The sequence below is a fragment of the Planococcus citri genome, chromosome 3 (genome assembly GCF_950023065.1).
Source record: "Planococcus citri chromosome 3, ihPlaCitr1.1, whole genome shotgun sequence".
In the NCBI taxonomy this organism is placed as follows: Eukaryota; Metazoa; Arthropoda; class Insecta; order Hemiptera; family Pseudococcidae; genus Planococcus; species Planococcus citri.
Genome location: NC_088679.1, coordinates 71,083,077 through 71,106,341, shown reverse-complemented (window position 1 = coordinate 71,106,341; position 23,265 = coordinate 71,083,077). Strand labels below are relative to the sequence as shown.

The 23,265-nt window shown below is 36.4% G+C and overlaps 1 protein-coding gene across 1 annotated transcript in view; it reads right to left on the bottom strand.

The window, feature by feature from the left end:
• Nucleotides 1-23,265, bottom strand: part of LOC135838809 (protein timeless homolog) — a 400,385-nt gene that overhangs the window by 34,391 nt on the left and 342,729 nt on the right. The window contains exon 16 of the mRNA XM_065354583.1: nucleotides 10,147-10,270. Coding sequence (XP_065210655.1) covers nucleotides 10,147-10,270 — 124 coding nt within the window. The remainder of the gene's footprint in view (nucleotides 1-10,146; nucleotides 10,271-23,265) is intronic.

Genomic DNA, 23,265 nt, shown 5'->3' with positions numbered 1-23,265 from the left:
ATGAAAGTTTAATTTTCAAGTAACATTCAACTCCCCGTATTCGTTCCTCAATTGTTCATAAAAATAAGTGATAGAATTTACTCAAATTTTTAAAAAGTCTAACGAATATCAGAAAGTGATTTTTTAGAAATTGACATACCTATAGCCAGGAACGTTTTCAAAAATACCGAAAAATTATCAAAAAAAAAAAAATGGAGAAAAATGAATGAATTTTAAAGAAAAAAATAAAATTTGACAAAAAAACAGAAGCTTTTAAGCAACTTTGTACAAAAATTGAAATTTTAGATAGCAAACTTTGAAACAATAAGAGAACTTAAATCAGTGCTTTTTGGATATTTTGGCAAAAAAGGCACAAATTTCTTGAAATTTTGGCAAAAATTACGACTATTTGACTATTTTATCAAAAAAATACTTGCTGAGAATTTTGACAAAAAAACATTAAAACTTTCAATCAATTCGCCAAAAATTGACACACTGACAATTTTCACAAAAAAAAACAGGAATTTTTTTTAGGAATTTTTGGACAATCTTGGCAAGAACAGAGCCATCTGATAATATTGGCTAAAGCTGGCCATTTTTTGACAATTTTACCAAAAATAGGCACTTTTTTTGCAAGCTTTGATAAAAGTGGTCACTTTTTGACAATTGTGCCAAAAATTAACACTTTTCGGCTATTTTGCCAAGAATAGATGCTTTTTGACTTTTTTTTTTTTTTATTTTAAACTTGCCGGCAACTTTTCCAAAAATAAACACTTTCAACTTCAGAAAATTTGGCAAAAAACCCATAAAAAAACAGAACCCTCAATTTTGGCAAAAAAGAGGAGGACTTTTTAAACAGATAAGGAGAAAATCAATCATTTTTGGATGTTTGGGATGGGGAGGAAACACCAAAAATGTTGAAAATAATGAAAAATCGTGTCATTATCAGTAATTATTTATTTTGTCATAAATACTGGTAGTTCTTTGTATACGCTTTACAAAGCATCGTTCAACACCTTGTTACCAGAGCCGCAGGTGAATGCTGTTGAGATCAGCGAATTGGTCCAACTTTACCATGAACGATGGGGCCACATTGATAAAAATCTAGTTTGATCCAAACTCGCAGCATTGGGGGTAAAAACAAAAGCCAACGCTAATACTGATGTCTGCAAACCGTGTCAGTTTGGAAAAGCGCATTGTCAGATGTTCAGAATGCATCTACCAACCAGATCAGTTGGTGAGCTGATTTCTGGTGATGTTTGCGGACCATTTGATCGCTCCTTTGGTGGTCGCAAATATCTGATCGTCAGGGCTGGTGACCAAAACGATCGTTTTGTTCCGTTCCGTTCATGAACAAATCACTTTGCATTTTTACTGTTCTGTTCCGTTTTGTTCATCATTTTTTCGTTCCGTTCTGTTTTGTTCTGTTCTGTTCCGTTCCGTTCTGTTTTGTTCTGTTCTGTTCTGTTCTGTTCCGTTCCGTTCCGTTTTTCTAAGGGGGGGGGGGGGGGGTAATGAAAAAGGAATTCAACAAACAGGGCGATTAATTTCTAATCGCTTCAAAAACGAACCTTTTCCGTAACTCAATTTATTTATCAATGAAAACAATAACAAAATACTTTCGATAACGTTAGATAACGGACATCGCAGCCGAATATAACTGAATTCACGAAGTTTAAATACAACGAAAACATAGCCAAATAATTATAATCGCGAATCCGCGACAGGGGGTATCCCACCTGACAGAAAAATTTTTGAACTGGACAAAGCTAGATCGAATCATCAAATTAACATGCAAAATTTGACACCATCCAAAATTTTGAAAATTTCAAGAACTGAAGTGCATATTTTTGTTTTTCATTTTTTGATGAATTTTTTAAACTCAAATTTGGTCCCATGTCCCAAAATGACTATGAGAAAAAAGATCAAAATTTTACCGAATTCATCTAGAATGTGCTATACTATAATCAATTAATCATGTCCCACCACTCCCGCCAAATCAACTGAAACTGATTTTCAGCCATTTTGACTTTTGAGCAATTTGCATTTCTGCAACCTTCCAGCAGATTTTTGAGAATCGAAATTTCCACTAAATTTTACCAAATGAACTTGGAATTGGAAAGCTAAAATTCACACTTGACCATTCTTCCTCCCCCCCCCCCCATTATAACCTGCTGAGTAGGCAGTTGGCTAATAATAGGCTGATAGTGTAGGTAATTTCAAATTTTTTCATTTTGTTCTGTTCTGTTCTGTTCCGTTCCGTTCCAATTTTTTTTCTGTTTTGTTCTGTTCTGTTCTGTTCAAGAGCACTTCCTTATCTTATTTGTTCTGTTCTGGTTTTGTTCATTTTGTTCTGTTCCGTTCCGTTCTGTTCTGTTCCGTTCTCAATAAGATTTTTTCCTGATTTGTTTATTGTTCCGTTTATTTGTTCCGTTCTGTTCCATTCCACCAGCCCTGCTGATCGTAATCAAAGATCACTATTTGCATTATCGACATGCGTTCATCGAAAAGGAGAAAACAGCAGCTGTAGTATCTCGTTGTATTCGAGAGGTACTTTCCAAAGCCTGTACTCAAGGTCATTGTGTGTTGGAATTTCTATCCAACTACGGAGGTGAGTTCGATAATGAGGCAGTATGTTCAGTGTTATGAGATTTTGGTGTTCGACAACGACTAACTGCGCCATATACCCCCGAGCAAAACTCGAATTAGGGAAAGTGTTAAAAATAATGAAAAATCGGGCATATACAATTTGGGCACAAGATAAGCAAGCACACCAGGCGGTCAGTAATGACACATACAAACTGGGCACATAAGAAAAAAAGAACGAAAGGAACACATACAAATTGGGCACATTAGAAAAAATGAACGAAATCGAAAAGAAGCCATACTATAATTTCGCCACACAATAGAAAATAATCAAATAGTTAAAATAGATAGGACATGTATTCACACATTATGTTCTCAATAGATTTCATCCAAAGCAGATATGTACTTATCAAAAAAGTAGGTAGGTACTCTGGTAATTCATGTACTTACATACACAGAATTAAACTCACATCCATCCATATTATCTGTATTAGAGTAAGTACCTACCTGAACTAGGTACCTACTTGCGTTTTTATGCGTAGGTTAGTTGCGACAATGAACTCACTACCTAGGTAAATCAAGTTTCAGCTGAAATTTTGATAACAAATGCTCATCTGCATTACGTTTTTCGTATTCATCACCATACGTATTTACCTATTGTCAGTATGAATTTCAAGCCACCATTATGGCCATACTGTAGGAGTTTGAGTACCTGTTGACCCTATTTGACAATTTTTTTGAATGATGTTATTACTTATTTTATTGTTATTTTTTAAAGTCTTATAGTACCTATACATATTTTTAAAATGTTCTTGTTTGAATGGTTCCTACATTTTTTACATTCAAGTTTTTAAATAAAAGTTTTAAATGCGAGGTTCATTCTTTCCTGTGTGCCCAGTTTGTATGTGCTCTTTTCGTTCTTTTTTTTCTAGTGTGCCCAGTTTGTATGTGCCCAATTTGTATGTGTCATTAGAGGGCGATTTCTAGCAGTGTGCCCAAATTGTATATGCCCGAAAAATCTTGTCATTATCAGTAATTATTTATTTCGTCATAAATACTGGTAATTCTTTGTATTATCGTGATACATTGTATTCAAGAAGTCAACAAACATCAATTGTGACTTTTAGATTTTTCGATTCGAATATCCAAGATTCTATTCTTTTAAATATTACCGTTTTACCTTTTTTTGGTCGCATTATGGCGATTTTCTATCCGTTTAATTTTGTGTACATATTGTAAATATGTTGTTTTATAAATACATTCGATTATTCTCACCATGCATAGTTTGAATTTTATCAAAAAATTATGGACTTATAACTTTCGAGAATTATCGTGCCCTCAAAAAATAAATACATAAAAAAAAGAGTCCTGATCATAGCAATTTACCGATTTTGTTGGATTTCCAAAATTGATTTCTAAAGTTCAATTAATCAAGTTTTGATCAGCAAATTCATTTTTCAGGCAAAACTTGATTTTTATTTTGAAACATGGTCAATCATACGAGATTAAAAAAATCGAAAATGTACCGATCTTGAAGGTTCATTTAATCGATTTTCATTGACGATCGAGTTTCACTTAGGAAGTTTACTTTGGAGGCTAAGATTGATACCATCGAACCATAGCACCTTTCACCTCGTTGCATCGCACCCATCTCATTTACATTACCAATCACCATTCGATCTTAAACCATACCCTCAAAAACTCCCCAGCAAAGTCTGCAACGACCCTACCATAATAAATCTAACAAAGGCGGGTAAATACGAGCATTAAAGCCCGGTTAACTGCAATACTCGGGCGCTTTAAAACCAAACTACACCAAGAGCGAGAACTCGTTTAAAACCGTCATTACCACCAACGCGTAAAATAGTTTAATCTAGAAATCGAATTAAAACAGCAACATTGGTCCAATACCTATAACACCAGAGTTGCTACGGGTACGAGTATTTTCAGAACACCCTGTAAAAAGCTCGCAGTTCAGAAGCGATTGCGAACATTGTAACGTTTTTGTTCATGGATAAAGAGAGGGTTTTGGTAAGGGAGAGAAAGAACTTGTATGTCAAAAAACAAACGCTTAGATTTCATTAATGTCGTTTCCACTGTATACGAGTTGATTTAACGGGTTAAGGTATTCGGTTAATTGGTGTGTAGATATAGAGCGAGAGAGAAAGATGCTGAAACAACACAGGGCAATACGATCTTAAAGAGAGGTGTACGTTGGCGTCGTCTTCGCCTTATGCTGCTCTATACCTTCTGCAACAGACGAGAGATGAAAACTTGAGAGTAATTATTTTAGTACTTTGTTTTTCGTAAGTGTACACCTCCTCGCACCTGTCTGCCTTTCGTCCGCTCTGAATTTCCGTTATGAAATTAATTTTTTGTTGACTTAGCCACGAGTTGTTATTTTATGTTAATTAATAATTGTAAACGTAACTGGCGAACGAACGTACCTTATAACGACGTAGAATGAAAATATATTTAAGGTGTAAGGCGTCTTTTTTCAGCTACCTGTTTAATAATAATGCAGTTCCGTTGGTAAACTTTAAAGTCTTTTATAAAACGAGGGGGTGTCGTATTGCCATCGTCGTTGTCGTCGTCGTCGTCATCGTCGTCGTACACACATAAGCTGCCTTTAGCTACACTAAAAATTACCTTTGAGCGTGGTTTTAATTATTCGTATTAGCGAGACCCGAGTTTATATAGTAAGACAGTTTTGCCTCCGTTACAAGTATACTGATTAGCTTTGCTGTTTGTCAGACAGCTAGGTACGAGTATAGTAACGGGTAAAGAGAATTACAAATAGATTTGACGATCGTTGACGCGTAAATAATTAAAAGACGACTGTCCAAAATTACTCGACAATTGGACACGAAGTCGAACCACCACCAAATTACCACCAAACTGTAAACTTGCGAGTTGAAAGTTGACTTTTGACGTCTAGTCGTTTGCAGATGAACCGCTAATTCGCGGTAGAATACGTACGACGAAGTAGACATACTCCAGGCATAACCTACACAGTTGCAAATATAAGGCGATATTTCATAAAACTTGGCTTGGCGCCGTCGTCAGTCGTCAGTGTGTCTCATTTTGTGCGGTGTGGTTCGCGAAAATGAATCAGTTCGATTATTATCTACGAGTAGCTCTGTATATAAGCGGAATAGTTGAGTTAACCACGAGTTTGGTTAGTTTACTTAAGTATTATACTGATAAGTTGCTATAGAAAGAGAAATGACGGACTGGTATAACTTATATTATATTTAATTATTAACTTTGGGAAATTAATGTATACGATAAGATGATGAAGCTCGAGCCACATAAAAGTTGTAACTGTATCGAAAGAGCGACCACTGATAAAATGTATCAAAGTTCCAATTTTAAATACTTTATTATACGTTTGGTGAATTTATGTAAATACCATCACCTAACTTTTCCAATCGAATGAAAATTAATCAAAATTTATCTCAACCTTCGACTAAGTATTAAATGAATCTCTTCTTCAGTTTGATTTTTATTTTTTGTAACATGCAAAATAGGACTGTAGTGGGGACTTCGGACTCCGAGTTACCCACTATAGGTGGGAACTTTATGCCCAGGCGGAGGCTACACTGATTCTTCTAGGAAGATCAGCGCTCTCTGGTGGTTTAGTTCCGCAAAAACCAAGCCGGAGCCGCAGACAGCTCAGACAGCTGCCTCATGGCAGTCTTTATTTTATCCTTATAGGCGAAGGTACCTTTTACGCTGGGTACACAGCTCTCAAATAAGACGCTCAGCAGAAACTGACAGTAGGTCAGGTATCGTATACACTGGTATTACCATCTATGCATGTGCACTACTTACCAATAAAACACTATACTTGTATGTTCTTATGGTTTATTGGGGTAGTTTCATCCTGTGTAGTTCTATCATAAGGCGTAGCCCAGGCGAAGCCTGTTCAGTCCAGATTAGGTATCCAGGGAGGGCCAAGATAGAAATACCCCCTACATTGGCGCCCAACGTGAAATAAGACTGCCAAGAGGCAGCTGACTGCAGCTCCGGCTTGGTCTCTGTGGGTAACTCGGAGTCCGAAGTCCCCACTACAGGACCCATCATGTAAGGTATGAAAATCTGAAACCCTCTCAGATGTACATACAATACTATATGCACTTAATTAAACGTGCACAGAGTGACCTAGTGTAAGCAGCCTGCCTATGCCATTGCAAGAAAAAATTTAAATAAAATTCGAATAGGTGCATATTTGAATCCATAAACATACTCTCAGGAACAACCAAAAGGGATTTTTAACCACTTATATGGGAAAATTTTTAAAATATTTCCAACAATTCCAACACATAATCAGTACTTCTTATTTTTTGATGTTTGCTTCTTTTGGCTTTGATGAATTACGGAGAAAAATTTATACAGGGTCAGTTTGTAAGCACAGTTTATGAAACACTGTTTTCAAATAGACGGAAGGGGTCACAAAGTAAAATTAATATGCACAAATTTCTAGAGTAAGATATAATTTTTCTCACATCATTTTGAATGGAAATATATCCGAAACTGTGAATTTAACCACTGAAGAATTTTAGGTCGGACCAAATCCTGCACTAGCCAATGACCTTGAGAGGCCAGACAAGCATATAGACGATCTTGAGACGTTGGGCGGATAAGTAAGTGACCTTGAGAGTTCAGACATATCGGCCAATGATTTTGAGAGGACAGACAGACAATATTCAAAATCCATACAGATAGGTCAATGACCTTAAGCCGACAGAAATGAAAACAGATGACCTTGAGAAGGCATACTGACGTCTCAACAACACTAACACAACGGGCAGTAAGTCAGACAGACGGTCTTGGGAAGCCAAATAGTTCGGTAATGGCCTTGAGGAGCCGGACAGACAGAAAGACAGACAGACAGACAACCTTAGAAGCCTGGGCTGGCGAGTCAGTGACCTTTACAGTCTGGACACACAGGTCAATGACCGTACAAGAACAGACAGAGTTTCTTAGGAAGTCATACGGACAGGTCAATGACTTTGAAAAGTCAGTCAGACAGGTCGATGACCTTAATAAGACATACAAATGACCTTGAGAAGCCAGACAGAAAAACAGCCAACATTGAAAGGCTAGGCAGGTATCTTGGTATCCACGAATGACCAAACAGACGGGTCAATGAACTTCAGAGGCTGGACAGGAGTCAATCAATGTCTTTAACAAGCCCGACAAGCGGACAGAAAGACTTCAGAGGCCAGTTAGATGGGTCAATGACCTTTAGAGGGCTGACAAGAAGACAAACGACGATAAAAGCAGCTCAGACGAAGACAGACGACCGAAGGAAGCAAGACAGATGAGTCAATGACTTTAGGAGGGCTGAAAGGCAACCTTGAGAGGCTAGATGGATAGGTCAGTGACCTGGAGATACCCGACAGGCGAGCAGACAACTGGAGAGGCCACATCGACATGTCAATCAGCTTTGGAGGCCACACCAAAACACAGACAACATTGAGAAACCATACACATGGGTCAATGACCTTGAGAGGCCAGATAGATAGACAGTGAGACAGACAGACAGACAGACGACCTTAGAAAGCCAGACAGAAGCAGTTATCCGCATTGGTTCACTTTGTTCAAATAACTTTAAATTTTTTGAAAAAGTTTAAAAATCGTCCTCAAAATAATCTTTTCAAATTTTTAAAATTTTCAAAAATTCACCAAAAATTTAGAATTGAACTTTAGCACCTGAAGTTTTGGATATGGGGGTTTTAGGATACGCTCAACTCTTCTACTCTGTGGTGGTTAGTTGAAATCAGATAATGTGAGTTCAAAAAGTAGTACCCATCTAAGGAAATTGTGAGCTCATTTTTTTCATTCCTGGCGCAGAACCTGCATACCTTTTTAATCAAAATTTCTCTTCACAATTCTTCAACTATTCGCAAATTAAGACCGAACACCCTCGCAGAGTTCTTCTGCGCGTAACTGAAACAATAATTTCACAAATAATATCTGAATTTCCCCATTTTACTATTTGAAAATTTTAAAGGTCATTGGCTTCATTTATCCAGTTTTCTGAGAAAAAAACACACAAAATTTGATAAAATTTACACCCGGTTAATGTCTAATTTTTGATCTATTGAATCGATGCCTGATAGTTTCAAGTCCATTTTGGGGCCTCCTTCAGAAGATATTTAGGTTGTCCAGGGGGGAAAATGGATAAAGCGAACTGAAATGCAATTCAGCATATTTTCAACGCAGGAAAGCGTGGGTAAAAATCTGCTGGAGGCTCTAAAAGGGCTCAAAACCACCGTCAATCGATTTTGAAAGGTCAAAAATAAAAAGTGCATCTTTCAGCTGTTTATGATCTTGGTTTTATAGAATTTTGATTTTTTCATGAAAGTTTAGGCAATTTAAAATGTTTAAAAATGCATTACAAATAATTAAACGACGGGGTGAGGAGGAAATGGAGGGGGGAGAAAGGTTCACTAGTAGTGGAAAATAATCGAATCTACTTCTCCAGAAAAGAATAGATGAGTATATAGCGAATTCAAGTCGTTTTCTGATGAAATTCCAAGACGAATTGAGAGAAGAAAATTTCAGAGTCACTATAAAGTTATCGTGTTTTTTGTTTTTTTTTGTTTTTTGTTTTAATCCATCAGTCTGCTGCTCTATTAATTTCAAATAATGGACCACTTACTAATAATTTATAAAACCGTATCGGAAAAAAATTATATTATACATTTTCAAGAGTTCCAATCCACCAGACAGAACAGAAAAGTAATCCACCATATTCGAATAAGTACACAATAGTACAAAAAACACATTACATTTTTGAACTTCGAGTGTATTTCAAGCACAGATTGAAAAACTTCATTGCGTCTTTGTAAAGAAATTTGCTACTCCGCGGAAGTTTATTTTTGATGAATTAAATTCCAAATGAATTTAGAGATTTTTTTCGAGAGGTTACTTACTAATCTTTTGTTTAAATTCAATTCGACTAGACATGTTATCGATTGTACTAGAACTTTCGTCGACGACAAAATACCTACTCTTCACTACTGCACTCCACTGCACTCTGATATTTATATTTTCCTGTTTCGCCATCTCTTCAAAAAGAGTATTGTCGTTTTTCTCAGACCAAAATAAAAAAACAAATGCATATTACAGTTAGAAATGCCAGGTTATGGAAATGAGATATCAAGCACTTGCAGTTCTGAGCTTTTATCGTTTTGCCGCATAAATGAGCCAAAAAAGGGAAATAGGGAGCAGTCGAATGATTTATTCAAATTAGCGTCATAAGTTTATATATTGTTAATTTGTATAGAGGGTTCTCTACGTACGTACGTCAAATGAGTCTATCAACGGTTTATTTTCCCTGTTTGATTACAGAATACAGATGAGGGGAGATGAAGACAAATCTCTATCTAAAGATGGATAGAAGGGGGCTCAGAATATCCTAGAAATATGGCTAATTATATGAATCATAAAATCCATCACTTCTTCTAAAAATAATTTTTGGGATTAGAAAGTACAAAATCAATCTTGCAAACGAACGAGTATAAGTACGATAAGTAAATCGATTCGAAATTGACATAAAATAATACGTACTTTTTCATAAAGTCATCAAATTGGAAACTCTGTTCATTGACTTGAATATTAACCGCCATTGCTTCTTCGTTTTCACTTTCATCTTCACTTTCCTCTTCGCTAGGTTCATTTATTTCGGTGGCAGCTGAAAATAATAAAATTACTCTAAATTATAATCAACGTAAATAATTATCTGGCACGAGCCATTTTTAAACAATAAAAATTATTCGGGGAAAAAATCGAATTGTATTTCGAAAGGACCTTGTTATACCCTAAGTGAAAATATTCTCTAAAAAAAAAGACACAACAATAAACATCGATATAAAAATTCCAAATACCTTGGAAATTCTTTAAAATAATGATATATTCGTTGATGTATAAAATAAATAAAATTTCACGTTTCCATTTCTTTACTCCTCGATGAAATACCCAGCATTCGAATAAATAAACGTGACCCCCCCCCCCTTTTACGAACCCGAACCAAAACCCATCTCTCGTTCACCAATTTATCCATCTCGAAAGACCCAAAAATTGAAAAATTTTCCATCAAAGACTCGATCACACAACACGAGAAAAAAAAATTGACCGTAAATAAAAAAACCTTCCGTAGCACGAACCTCATCATCGAGCTCGTTTCCAAAAGAGCAACTCGCTTTATCTATGGCTAACGTCACATCTCACGTCACGTCGTAGTCGTCGTCGTCTCAAAATACGAGGAAAAAAGGAATCCAAACAAATAAACAAACGAGCAGGAAAGTAGAAAAAAATCCCCCCTAATCTATTCAATTAAACAAAGCTGACGTTTCTTTTGCGAATCGGAAAATTTCATAATAGAAATGATTCGCGAGTTCATATTTCGTTGTATACTTAACGGGCGTTTCATTCGCATCTGGGTCCAAAATGTTAAAAACGATGACAGCAACATCTGCTAATGTAAGACAAACCCTTTTTTGGAAGCACGAACAATCAAGTGCCAAGATGTAACAGATTACGTAGCATAAAAGCATGGAAAAGCGAGGCACAGAGACGCACGACGACGACGACGTGGCGGCGGCGAAGGCGAAGGGCGAAGGCAAAGCTGGGCCAACGAGAAAAGCATCCTAGAGGAAGAGAAAAAAAAATAAGCGGAAGAAATTCCTCGCAGATATATAATCTTTTCAAATGAACGCAGACGTCAAAATCACTATATAAAAGAGAACTTGACGCAAATTAGTATTTTCAATGTATTCCGTAATGGTAGAAAATTGAATCAAAGTTGATATAAAGTTTTCAACGAGAAATAATGAAGTCGTCCGACATTCCCCGGTATCGACCAAAAAATCCCTTTTTAACCCACACCACCGCTCAGCATACTCGTACAATCGCACCCCTTAAATAAACCTTTTCGGAAACGTCGCGTCCGGTGTGCGGCTCCAGCAGCCTCATACCGTGTATTAATTTTTACCGAATAAATTTCGCCGAAACTTTAGTACATACAAAGCCTGTAGCAATCTAAACTAAAAATAGGGTCAAAGTTGATACATTTTAAAAGTCAGATCAAGCCGAGAGCTCGCTAAACTAGTAACTAATTTATGTTCGGGGGTTGAAAAAATTAAACCCTTTTCTATTAAATACGAATTTACTACTGTTAGTCTCCACCATCGTGTGCTTGTGCTCTCTTACAGAGTGTATGTATATACTTTGATGGAGAACGATTGTTGTTTTTTTTTTTTTGAACGTTTGTTAACGAGTCCGACCAAAGGGAGCCAGTCATTGAGGGATGTTTATGAACGTAGCATTTCCTATACCCATACGTACGCACCACACACACACACATTCTAGCTACATGTTAACTCATCATTGAAGGATAAGAGGGGGGAGGAGGAGGTGGAAGGGTCTTTAGTATATATATAGAGATAACAACACGCCGTATTGATTAAATCGAGAAGCTCGCAAAAGGCATCTCTTTGTTTTTTCCCAGCTCATTTAGGCGGCGAGGAAGGATAATTTTGCAGACTCGATAAGCTATACCATACCCTTTGATCACTTTGCTCGACTGGTATTTCGAATACCGCGTATAATTAAAGCTTCGGCTTAACCTTTATCAAAAGACCAGTTCGATTAAAATAAACTTCTAGCTTGCTATATAGTACGTGTATACGATACAGGGTGGCCTTTATTTTCAAATTTCCAGCTCAACGTTTGACCATTTAAGATGAATTTTCTCGAAATTTTACCGAATAGTAGGTGTACCAAGACGGTTTATGGTTTCAAAATTGCAAAAGATGAACGGAACCGAAAAGATATACAATTTTTGCGATATTCCCTCAAAAAAGGATTATATTTCCAGAACCCGAAACCACCGTTATATTTTTTAGATCGAATTTTCAAAACCAATTCAGGGGTTCCCAAAGTTGTAAAAATTGAGGATCTCTGTTGTCATCTGTTCCGGCCAATAAATCCGGACAAAAAGGGGGTAGGGGGTGGTTGTTGTCTCAAATAACTCGTATTGGATCCTCCTCCCACCCCCTGAGAAAAACCTCTAGCAGGACTCGCACACAATCCCCCTCCCCCGAAAAAAATAACTTCAGTAATTATACAAACGTTCAAAAAAGTAACTGAAAAGTAATAAACAAAATTACAATGACGTGAGCAATATTGTACTTCGTGAAAAAGTGATCCAGCATTTTTTGATTTTTCTCCTATTGAAAAAAAAGTTGTGCCAGTGACCCCCTCTTCCCTTTCCTTTCCCTCAAACAGTTGAAAAAGTGGGGGGAGAACAATTGCTCCGAAAATTTTCCACTTTTGTGACATAATTTGTCAAAATAATCTCTTGAATAACCCCCCTCTAGACTTCCCAAGCAATTATGACCCCCTTGTACATATATGGAACCCTAAAAGTTGAAAAAATCAAAAAAAATGAATGATTTTTTTGAAAATTTCTCACAGTATTGAGATTTTTTTAAATAACCCCTTTTCTAACAAAATAAAACTTTCCTCGGTCCTCAAACAATATTGGTGCTCTTGTATGAAGCTCCTCCAAATTGGAAAAAATGAAAAAAATCAACAAAATAACCTGAAAACTAGAAATTTTTTATTCTAAATTTTTCATTTGAGGTCCAAACTCTTCTGAAAAATTCTTTTTAGGAGAAAACGTACTTTGGTACCGCAAAACAGTTTTACGCTCTTCTTGAATGACTCCCCCCCCTCCGCCCTCTTCCAACGAAGAGGAACAAACCTCAAGGATCAACAGAAGTTTTTTCTTCGAAAGAAAATTACATATTCAGAAGGATTCGACTAAAAATGAAAAATTTTAAAACAATATTTCCACAAACTTTCGATTTTCGTTTTTGTTTTCATGATTTTTCAACTTAAGGGACTTGATAGTACAAAAACATTTCAAAATTTTGGGAACTGAGGAAAGTTATCTTTCAAAAAAGTTGAGTCAAAAAATTGAAAATTATTAACAAAACAAAATGTTAAAAAATGGGTGTGATTTAATACCACGACAAAAAAGGGCGTCAGCACGACAAGCATAGGCACTTTCACGCCAGAAAAATCATTACCACGACTAAATTGTAAATTCCCGACAATAAAGAGCTTACCCCGACATAAAAGGTACTCCAACGACAAAATAATGTATCAAACGACGAATTAAAAAATTCACGACATTTTATTACTTTCAACTGCTATATAAGGCAATGCACGACAAAATTTTTCTATCAAAAACAGGCATTTCACCGACAGAAATTAATTTTTGAAAAATATAAAAATTACATTGAAAAATACACAAAGAAACGAAGTATCTATTAGAAAAATTTCTGTTTAGTGTTTATAAAAGTAAAGCTTTCGTTGACTTCGTTGGGCGACGACCCCTCTCCTCTTTTGACCTAAGGGGTTAATTTCGCAACTGCCATATAAGGCCATGCGCGACAAAGTTTTTCTGTCAAAAAGATATATTTTACCGACATGAATAAACGTTTAAAAAATATTAAAATGATACCAAAAAAACGAAGTAGGTATGTAGAAAATTGCTGTTTATAGAAGTAACATTTTATGGATTTTGATGGGCGACCCCTCTTTCTCTTTTGACCTCAGGGACGAAGCGAAAGGGGGCTAAGGGGTGACAGTAAGCACCCCTCCGGTTCCGCAAAAGTAGGAAAAACTTGGGAAATTTTTGAGAAATTCCAGAAAGTTTGGAAAATACAAAAATTCCAACAATATTTTAGTTTTAGTTTTAAAAAATTCAAATTTTTTACAATCATGTATTAAATTATCGTTCATTTGCCGACAAAATCACCGATCTTATCCTCAAAATTTTCATTTTTTCCCTAAGCTTTCGTCCTCGCTTCGCTTAGGCCAGCTTGGTTCTCTTCTACTGAGTTACAATTTCACTCAAATTTTTTTGAAAGAAATCCTCTGTTGATTATTTGTCAAAATTTGTACAAAATTATAACTGTAAAGTCGTTAATTTAACCATAATCGAACTGATAATGTTCTGTCGTGTATGAAATTATTTTGGCGTGAATACTGCTTATTTCGTTTTTAAATTGTAGTCGTTCAAAAATACTTTTTTGTCGGGCTTCATCTGGCGTGAAATCTCATCATTGTTTGTCGTTCATTCATATTTTATGAACGAAAAAATGCTTGTCGTGATGACGCCCTATTTCGTCGTGCAAAAAATATTTCCCCTTAAAAAATTTGCTCAAAAATGGTAAATTTTCAACAAAAAAAAAGTAAGTACGTGCCTATTTAAATTTAATTTTTATTGATTTTTTCCCTTTTTTAAGGGTTTTATCAAAGAAGACCACAAATTGAAAAGGGCATTGTTAGCAATAATTCTGATGCAAAAACAGTATATTTTAGAATTTTTTTGTTTCAATTTTTCCTTTTTTTTCTGCAACTTGGAGCAGGCTTTTGATACTTACTACTTAATTTCAAATTGGGTACTAAAACATTCAGGGAGCCCCCTCCCCTAAAAACCAAAAGGTGGGAACGAAAAAAATCACAGAAATAATTACAGAACGTGCCTAGGTATAAGAATAAGAGCTCCATCAAAGTTCACATCAACCCCTCTCCTCTTGTGTCTCCAGCATTACAAAAAATTCACATTTCAAAATTTGTTGAGCCAAAATTTCGGGGCTTCGTCCCTTTGTGAGGTTTTTTAAATCACATCATGAAAATTTAATAAGCCCTTAAAAATTACTATTCCAAAAAAAAAAAAAAAAACTTAAATTCGAACTTATACATTTTTTTGGGCTGTATAAAAAAATATTCAAATCCTCCTTCTTTACGACAGCTCATACTGGAAAAGGCTCAAAAGATTTGTAAATTCATCCATCAAAAGGACCCTACCCCCTCCCACCCCTCAAAAAATCGAGTGAAAGGGTAGGTATTGAGGCCAGAAAAATGTACGAGTAGGTACTAATATCGTATTCACGGCGAATTGAGTATGCAATTTTATTAACATCTTCGTAAACATTAACTATCAGATTAGACGAGTCATCTGAACAGGACAATAATAATGTACTCGATTGGTTGTTCATGTTTTTTATGTTGTTTTTTTCTACCACCTCTCCCGTTTTTCAGCAATGGAGGATCGAGGAGTGAGCCTTGTAATTTTCAAGCATTCACGATTTTTCGGAAAAATAATGAAATTTTGAATTTTCTTCAAGTATTCAGCATTTTTGTACACTCCACACTCAAAAGTTGGCCATTCTGACGAAAAATTGAAACCTCACTCCATTAACCCCCAACCAAGAGGGTTGAGAGGAAACCAATGATAGTGATTTTTCAATTTACCTCAAGTCAGAAATCCACAAAACAATTTTGAGTGAAATCGGAAGACCTGAATTCAAAATTGGACTGATTTGACGATAAATAAACCAACTAAATACTCCAATCATATATTTTCGAGCATCGTAATCTAAAAGCTAAAAACATGTTATTGGGATTTGATTAATTTTAGAATACGAGTACTTTGGAATCGTACTGACTTTTTCAAGCCAAAACCCAGCGCATCAAAATTTTCAAAAGCTGCAAAAATTCGCTCGAATCGACAATTTTTGAACTAAAAAATTTAAATGGATAATCTAGAATTAGTACAGGCCTTCGGAACCCATGGTCAGTAGTAAGGAAGGGGGAGGAGTTTAAAACGTCCCAAAATTCGGACAGTCAAGGCAGCCAAAAATTTTCAAAACATTTGGAACCTTCAATTCTCCTTTTTGGGACTATTCAAGTCGCTCAAGCCTGAAATAGGAGCATTTATTTGAACAATCAAAATTTTCTCGAGTTGAGCAAATTATTGCAGTTTTTAGAAATTTTGAGGCACATGTCGATCCTTCCATCAACCTAGTTTGGGATCTAAAAAAATCAATTCTTCCCAAAAAATTATGAAAATGGCGGAAATTCTGATTTACAACACACCATAAGGAGGCACCTCCCCCTCCACCCAACAGATTTATTCTAAGAGTTCTTAAACTATTTACTTTAATTTTTCAGTTTTAAAAAATTCTTCATTTAGGAGAACGTTCGAAGCCATTCCTTGATTTTTCCGATAACTCTCAAAAGGGTTAAAAGCCATGTCCTTCTCCCCCTTCAAAAAAATCAAAAATCGAAAATTTAGCAGTATCTTCCTAGTAGGTACATATAACTTTTTATAAGAACGGGCATTCGATAAGTGTATTATTTTCTCATAAAAAAAGAGCGAACAAAATTCACCAAAAAAATATATATAAATAAAGACCATTCCAAATACGCGCACATAAAAGTAACTTCAAGGCTGCTAAAAAAAAAAACCAATTTACAAATCTCTGAAAGCTTTTGTAACGCAGCCCGGAGTACGTTAAACTGCAAACTTTAACCATCTTAGAACATAATTCGCATCACACATCCGACTTCGACACCCCTTTTTCCATTCCATTCATTCTTGTCACACAAACGGGTAACAAAATTTCGGTAATCTTTTTAAATATATAGATTTTAAAGGTACCTTTTTTCATTTCCGGGGAAGAAGGAAAAAAAAGAAAAGAGGAAGAAAGAAATTTTCAAATTTACGAGCGTATTAGAATATTCAAACAGTTTGCTATCAAAATAAAATGTACTTTTGAATCGTATACGAGTATGTCGGATTGCGATTTCAAATACGAGGTAATCTCGCTTCGTATAGTACTTTATCGAGTGGGTGAAATAGTATTTTTTTTTTCTATCTGAAACGTATTATACGAATAGCGATATACACAACCTGAACAGCGTGTCGTGAAAAGTTCGTTTTTCGCGAATGTTTTGATTTTTTTTTTCATTCGTTCGGTTCGTTTCGTCTTCGTTTTCTTCTTCTTGATTTTCTCGGTTAAACGGTAATTTCGCGGGTGCGAAGTGAACTCGAGTAGAAGAGAAAAGATATTGATGGGGGTTATAATGCTAAGGTGGTGGATTTTAAAAGAATTCATAATGCGATGTATTTTATTTAACTCCGCTATAGATAGAAATCCCAGTTGTGCGTTGCGAATGAACGATGTGGGAGAGGGGGGTTTATGCGAAGGCGGAATAATATCGTCTCGGATGGTATTGTATTGTATAAAGATATCCGTACGTACGCGTTCTCGCAATATGAATTAATATGTATCATGTAGGAGTAATCGTGGGAGGATTATCGAGGTAATTTTTGTTTTTTTTTGCATTAAAATTGAAATTTTTCGAGTCATTATTCAACGAAGATGCGACAAAAACGGAAAATAAAACGACATGTTACGTCCCAGCTATAGACACTGGACCTGTCCGCTTTGCGGAGTAAGACAACCAACTGGCAGCCATCTTGTCAAAAAACCCTGTGTAGGGAAAATTTATCCCGCTGAGTGCTCTTGGCAGCGCTATACGTCAGTTTGCAGGCAACGGGGAAAAGGGAGGGTTGTGTAGTCCGCGAGGTACTCTTGACTGCGCGCGCAGCCAGGAGTTCCTTCCAGACTACACAACCCTCCCTTTTCCCCGTTGCCTGCAAACTGACGTATAGCGCTGCCAAGAGCACTCAGCGGGATAAATTTTCCCTACACAAACTTCCTTTACCATTTCCGTTCCCCTCGGCCTTAGGTTGGTTGTCTTACTCCGCAGGTCCAGTGTCTATAGTCCCAGCCATTAAAATGTGGAAAATTCAGCTCGTAAAATTATTTTACATGGTAAAATTTTAGAAAAATTTTCCTGGCTCAACACAGAAATGTGTTAGAAAGCCCAAAAGTTGAACAACATCATACAATCAACCAATTTTTTTCAAAAATTAAAACATTCCCAAGGCAGATCCAAAATAGTAACAGTTGTTTAAAAATGATTTAAAAAGCAGTGAAACAACTTCAAAAATAATTTAAAGAGCTAAAAAAACTGGTAAGTTCATATCACTGCAAAAATTTTGTTGGATGACAAAAAAATAATTAGAAACTTCCCAAAAATGTCCTCAAATCCAACTTTCTTTGGAGGTTACAATTAATAGTCCGGAATTTGAAAATAAAAATAGCTGCACCCCACAGTGGGCTGTGAGCACCCTCAAAACGGGTGTAATTCAAAAACAATTGCAAAATGATATCCTCCCTTATGTTTTTGGGGTTCGCAGAATACGAATTTGACAATATTTTTTTTGTAGGGGTATGTGGTGGGGGTGAGGAGGGTCAAAAATTCAAAATTTGACCATAATGACGTGTGATATGTCGAAATGTATGTTTTCGAGGGTGTAGATCACGAATCTGACAATATTTTTTTCGTAGGGGTGAATGGTGAGGGATGAAGGGGGTAAAAACGGTGAAAAATTCAAAATTTGATTATAATGATGTGTGAATACGTCAAAATGTACCAAGTATGAATAATTCAAGTACTTTCCATCAATTTACTGGATTTTAGTTGTTATAAAGTAATTATAGAGGTAAAATTCATCTTGAAACCCCGTTTTTCTCCTACTGGGCTGCACAAATTGGAATAGAACAAATTTTCTCACGCAGATGAACGGGAAATTCCAGTGGCTGGTAATACTTGAGATAGTGTATTTTAAAATGTCAATTGCCATTTTTGACCGAAAGTGACCCAACGACCCCCACAGTCGATTGTAGTGAAAAATCATAATGAATTTTGTTTAAAAGTTACAAATTTTTGTCTTAGTGGGACTTTGACGGCTCCCGAACAGAAAATTCTTCATCCCCCACCCTTCACCCCTCCTACACCTTCGAAAACGTACATTTTGACATATCACACGTCATTATAGTCAAATTTTGAATTTTTCGCTGTTTTCACCCCCTTCATCCCCTGCCATTCACTCCCTACGAAAAAAATATTGTCAAATTCGTCATCCACACCCTGAAAAACGTACATTTCGACATATCACACATTATTATGGTCAAATTTTGAATTTTTCACCCCCTTTATCCCCCACCATTCACCCCTACGAAAAAAATATTGTCAGATTCGTGATCAACACCCTCGAAAACATACATTTCGACATATCACACGTCATTATAATCGAATTTTGAACTATTCGCCGTTTTCACCCCTTTCATCCCCCACCATTCACCCCTACGAAAAAAATATTGTCAGATTCGTGATCTACACCCTCGAAAACATACATTTCGACATATCACACGTCATTATGGTCAAATTTTGGATTTTTCGCCCCCCTCACCTCCTCATCCCCACCCCTACAAAAAAAATATTGTCAAATTCGTATTCTGCGACCCCAAAACATAAGGGAGGATATCATTTTACAATTGTTTTGGGTTTATTGTAAGTTTTTGAATTACGCCCGTTTTGAGGGTGCTCACCGCCCACTGTGCACCCCCTCCTCCGATCCTCCTGGGATAACTTTTTTCTTAAAGAGGACATCCTAAGAAGCATTTTAGGGGAAACTTGCCAAAAAAAGTTGGCTCTACTAAGCAAAATGGCCGAAATTTTGTTAGTAGGTTTTTTTTTGGCAAGTTTGCTTTAAAATGTTTCTTAAGACGTCCTCTTTGATAAAAAACGTGTCCCAGAGGATCGGGGTGCGGGGGACTACAATTATTCCTATTGTCATATGTCGAACTACAAGCAACATGAACTTTCTGCTTGAAAAAATATCCATCTTTGATACGTACTATTTGATGCTCACGTTATTTTCATGCAATCCATCGCATCGTATCATCGAACTTTCTACAATCATCACCAAAGCTCCCTCTGAAGTCTGTACCCTTCTACAAAAAGGAACGAGTGATATGCACATTGGTACATTTGCCAACGTCTATAAAGGCGTATAAACACCGCACAGATCCATCATTTCGAAAGCACCGACTACGACAAATTGAAACGATCACTGCGCTGGCATGCCATGCCATACTCGATGCCTTTAATATAAAAAAGATTGCTTTTCTACCAAAGTGATTACCGGCTTGTCAACAACAATGGCTCGTGTAAAGTGGAAACCGCCTACAGTGTGGAATTGTACACGGTTAAAATGGGGATCGTGATATCTAACCCTCGTTCTTCTTTCAGAGAATCCGCAGACTCGCTCTGGCAATTTTTTCCTTTCCCTTTTTTTTCGGTTTTAATCGTGAGAATAGTTATCTGATGTTGAAAACATTACGCTAGTTGGTTGCGTAACACAAAAACCCATTCCGAGCTTAATATTGCGAATATAAAAGCATTACGGTTAATTATTAACGGAATCAAAGTTGCTCTCTTTAATTTAGTCACATTCATCGCCCCCTCATATTGTGCAACATGCCGGTTGGGTGTAGCGATGCGATTCGATGTGCCATGATGGCGTGGCGCTGCGTTTCACGTCTTTTTGCTGTGCTCTTCCATCGTTGTCGTCGTCGTCGTCGTTGTTCGGTTTGTTAGTAAGATGTTTCAACAATTCCCAAACAAATGTAAATATTTACTTATTGGCTTCCCGAGGGGGAATTTAAAAGTTTTAATGTTCTTTAACCCGGTACAACCTTCATTATGGTTATATTCAGACTACTAGCAAAGATCTTCCGTTGTGTGTTTTTCGTCTTGAGAAAAAATATTTAGTTGTATTTTGTATACTTACGAGAATGTTTTTGTTCGGTTCTTTCATTTCATTGTTGGTTATAAGTTGTTGGAGAATGTGTTAATGAGTTATATTGGAGGAAACGAAGAAGGAAATAATGCAATGACTCCATTCTGAAGACAACAATACGAGATTGCCCCTAAGAAGATGAGACCATCTTTGGCTTTCTGAGGAGTAAGGGGAAATTGGATATCCATCGAAAATAGGCTTCCGCTTTAGGGGAAAAAATAACTCGCTGCAAAATCTTTCCTGTTTTTTGAACCTACCGCCCCCCCCCCCTAGAAAAGTCCCTAAAAAATTTGTTTGAAGTCAGAAAGTCTCACCAAAAGTGGTTTTGAAACCTGTTCTACATTTTGAAAAATTATCCTAAGACTGCTTGAAAACCTGTTCAAATTCTGAATACAAATTAGATCTAAACACTTCCTGAATTCAATTCAATCTGATCAGATTCAATCAGAACTTATCAGATCCAAGTATTGATTGAATTAGATCAGTTCAGATTTGATCAGATTTAATGAAGAAAATCTGATTGGGTAAGGTCTGATAAGATTTTAGATCAGATCACGCCTGTTTGATCAGATCCGATAAGTTCTGATAATATCCAGACTTCTCTGAATCTAATTTGATCAGACCAAATCTAATCAAATCTGATCAGATCAGAGTTTGAATCGAATGAAAACTTACAAGGCCGGTTCATATCTAATAGGGAGTATCTGATTAGGCCTTATAAGACCTCAGATCTGATCAGATCAGTTCTGATGGGATCCGGAAATATTCCAATCTGACCACACCTAATCAGATCTGACAGATCAAAAATTTTATCAAACAGATAGGAAAACCTGATTAAGGTCTTGAAAGATCTCGGATCTGATCAGACTGTCAGATCAGATCACATTTGGTTCTGATCAGATCCTGTCATTTTCCAAGTCCCACGCGTTCAGATCCCATCCAATGACATCTGATCTGATTCAAAGAGGAAAATTCGATGAAAGTCTCATAAGACCTCAGATCTATGTAATCAGATCCGGACAAGCGGACATCCCTTGGATCCAATTTGATCTGATGAGATCGAATGATAAAATTCTGATTATAAGGTCAAATAAGATCTCAGATCTGATCACATCAGTTCTGATACGATCTGGACATATTGCAATCTGAACACAACCAATCAGATCTGACGGATCAAAATTTTTATCGAATATATCTGCTTGGATCTGATCAGATCTAATGAGGAAAACTTGATTAAGGTCTTGAAAGATCTCAGATCTGATCAGACCTGTCAGATCAGATCAGTTTAGTTCTGATCAGATCCCATCCAATGCCATCTGATCTGATTCAAAGAGGAAAATCCGATGAAAGTCTCATAAGACCTCAGATCTAATCAGATCTGGACAAGCGGATATCCCTTTGATCCAATTCGATCTGATGAGATCGAATGATAAAATTCTGATCAAGATCAGATAAGATCTCAGATCTGATCCCATCAGTTTGAACTGATCAGATTAGCTCTGACTGAATTCCGATATTATACTCTCAAGTACAACGTGATCTGATCCGATCCAATCACATCTCTAATCAAATGAGGAAGATCTGCTCAAAGTCTGATAAGATCTTTGATCTAGGTAATCAGAACTGGACATTCCTGGGAACTAATTTGATCAGATCAGCATTTTAATCACGTTATATCCGTTCAGACTGGTTCAGATCAGATCCCACACTTGTTTGATTAGATCAGATCACTTCTGATTAGATCAGATCACTTCTGATTAGATCCAGATATTTCCTCTGGCCTCAGATCTAATCAGATCAGAGTTTTTATTGAATTTTATCAGACCTGATCAATTCCAATGGGGAATCAGATCTTGTAAATATCTGAAAGGTGTGATCAGATCTGATCAATTCTGATTAGTTCCTGGCATTCTCCAAATCCAACTTGATCTGACAAAATCCAATCAGATCAGGTTGGATCAGATTTTTGACTAAATTATATCTGAAGGCGCCAAGAATTTTCAAAAAGTCGCTGGAGCCTCCAAAATGACTTAAACTCGCCAGAACTCGACTTAATAGCGTGTTCAAGTAGGAGTGCAGCGTGAATTTCAGATTTCCAGTTTCATTTGATGAAA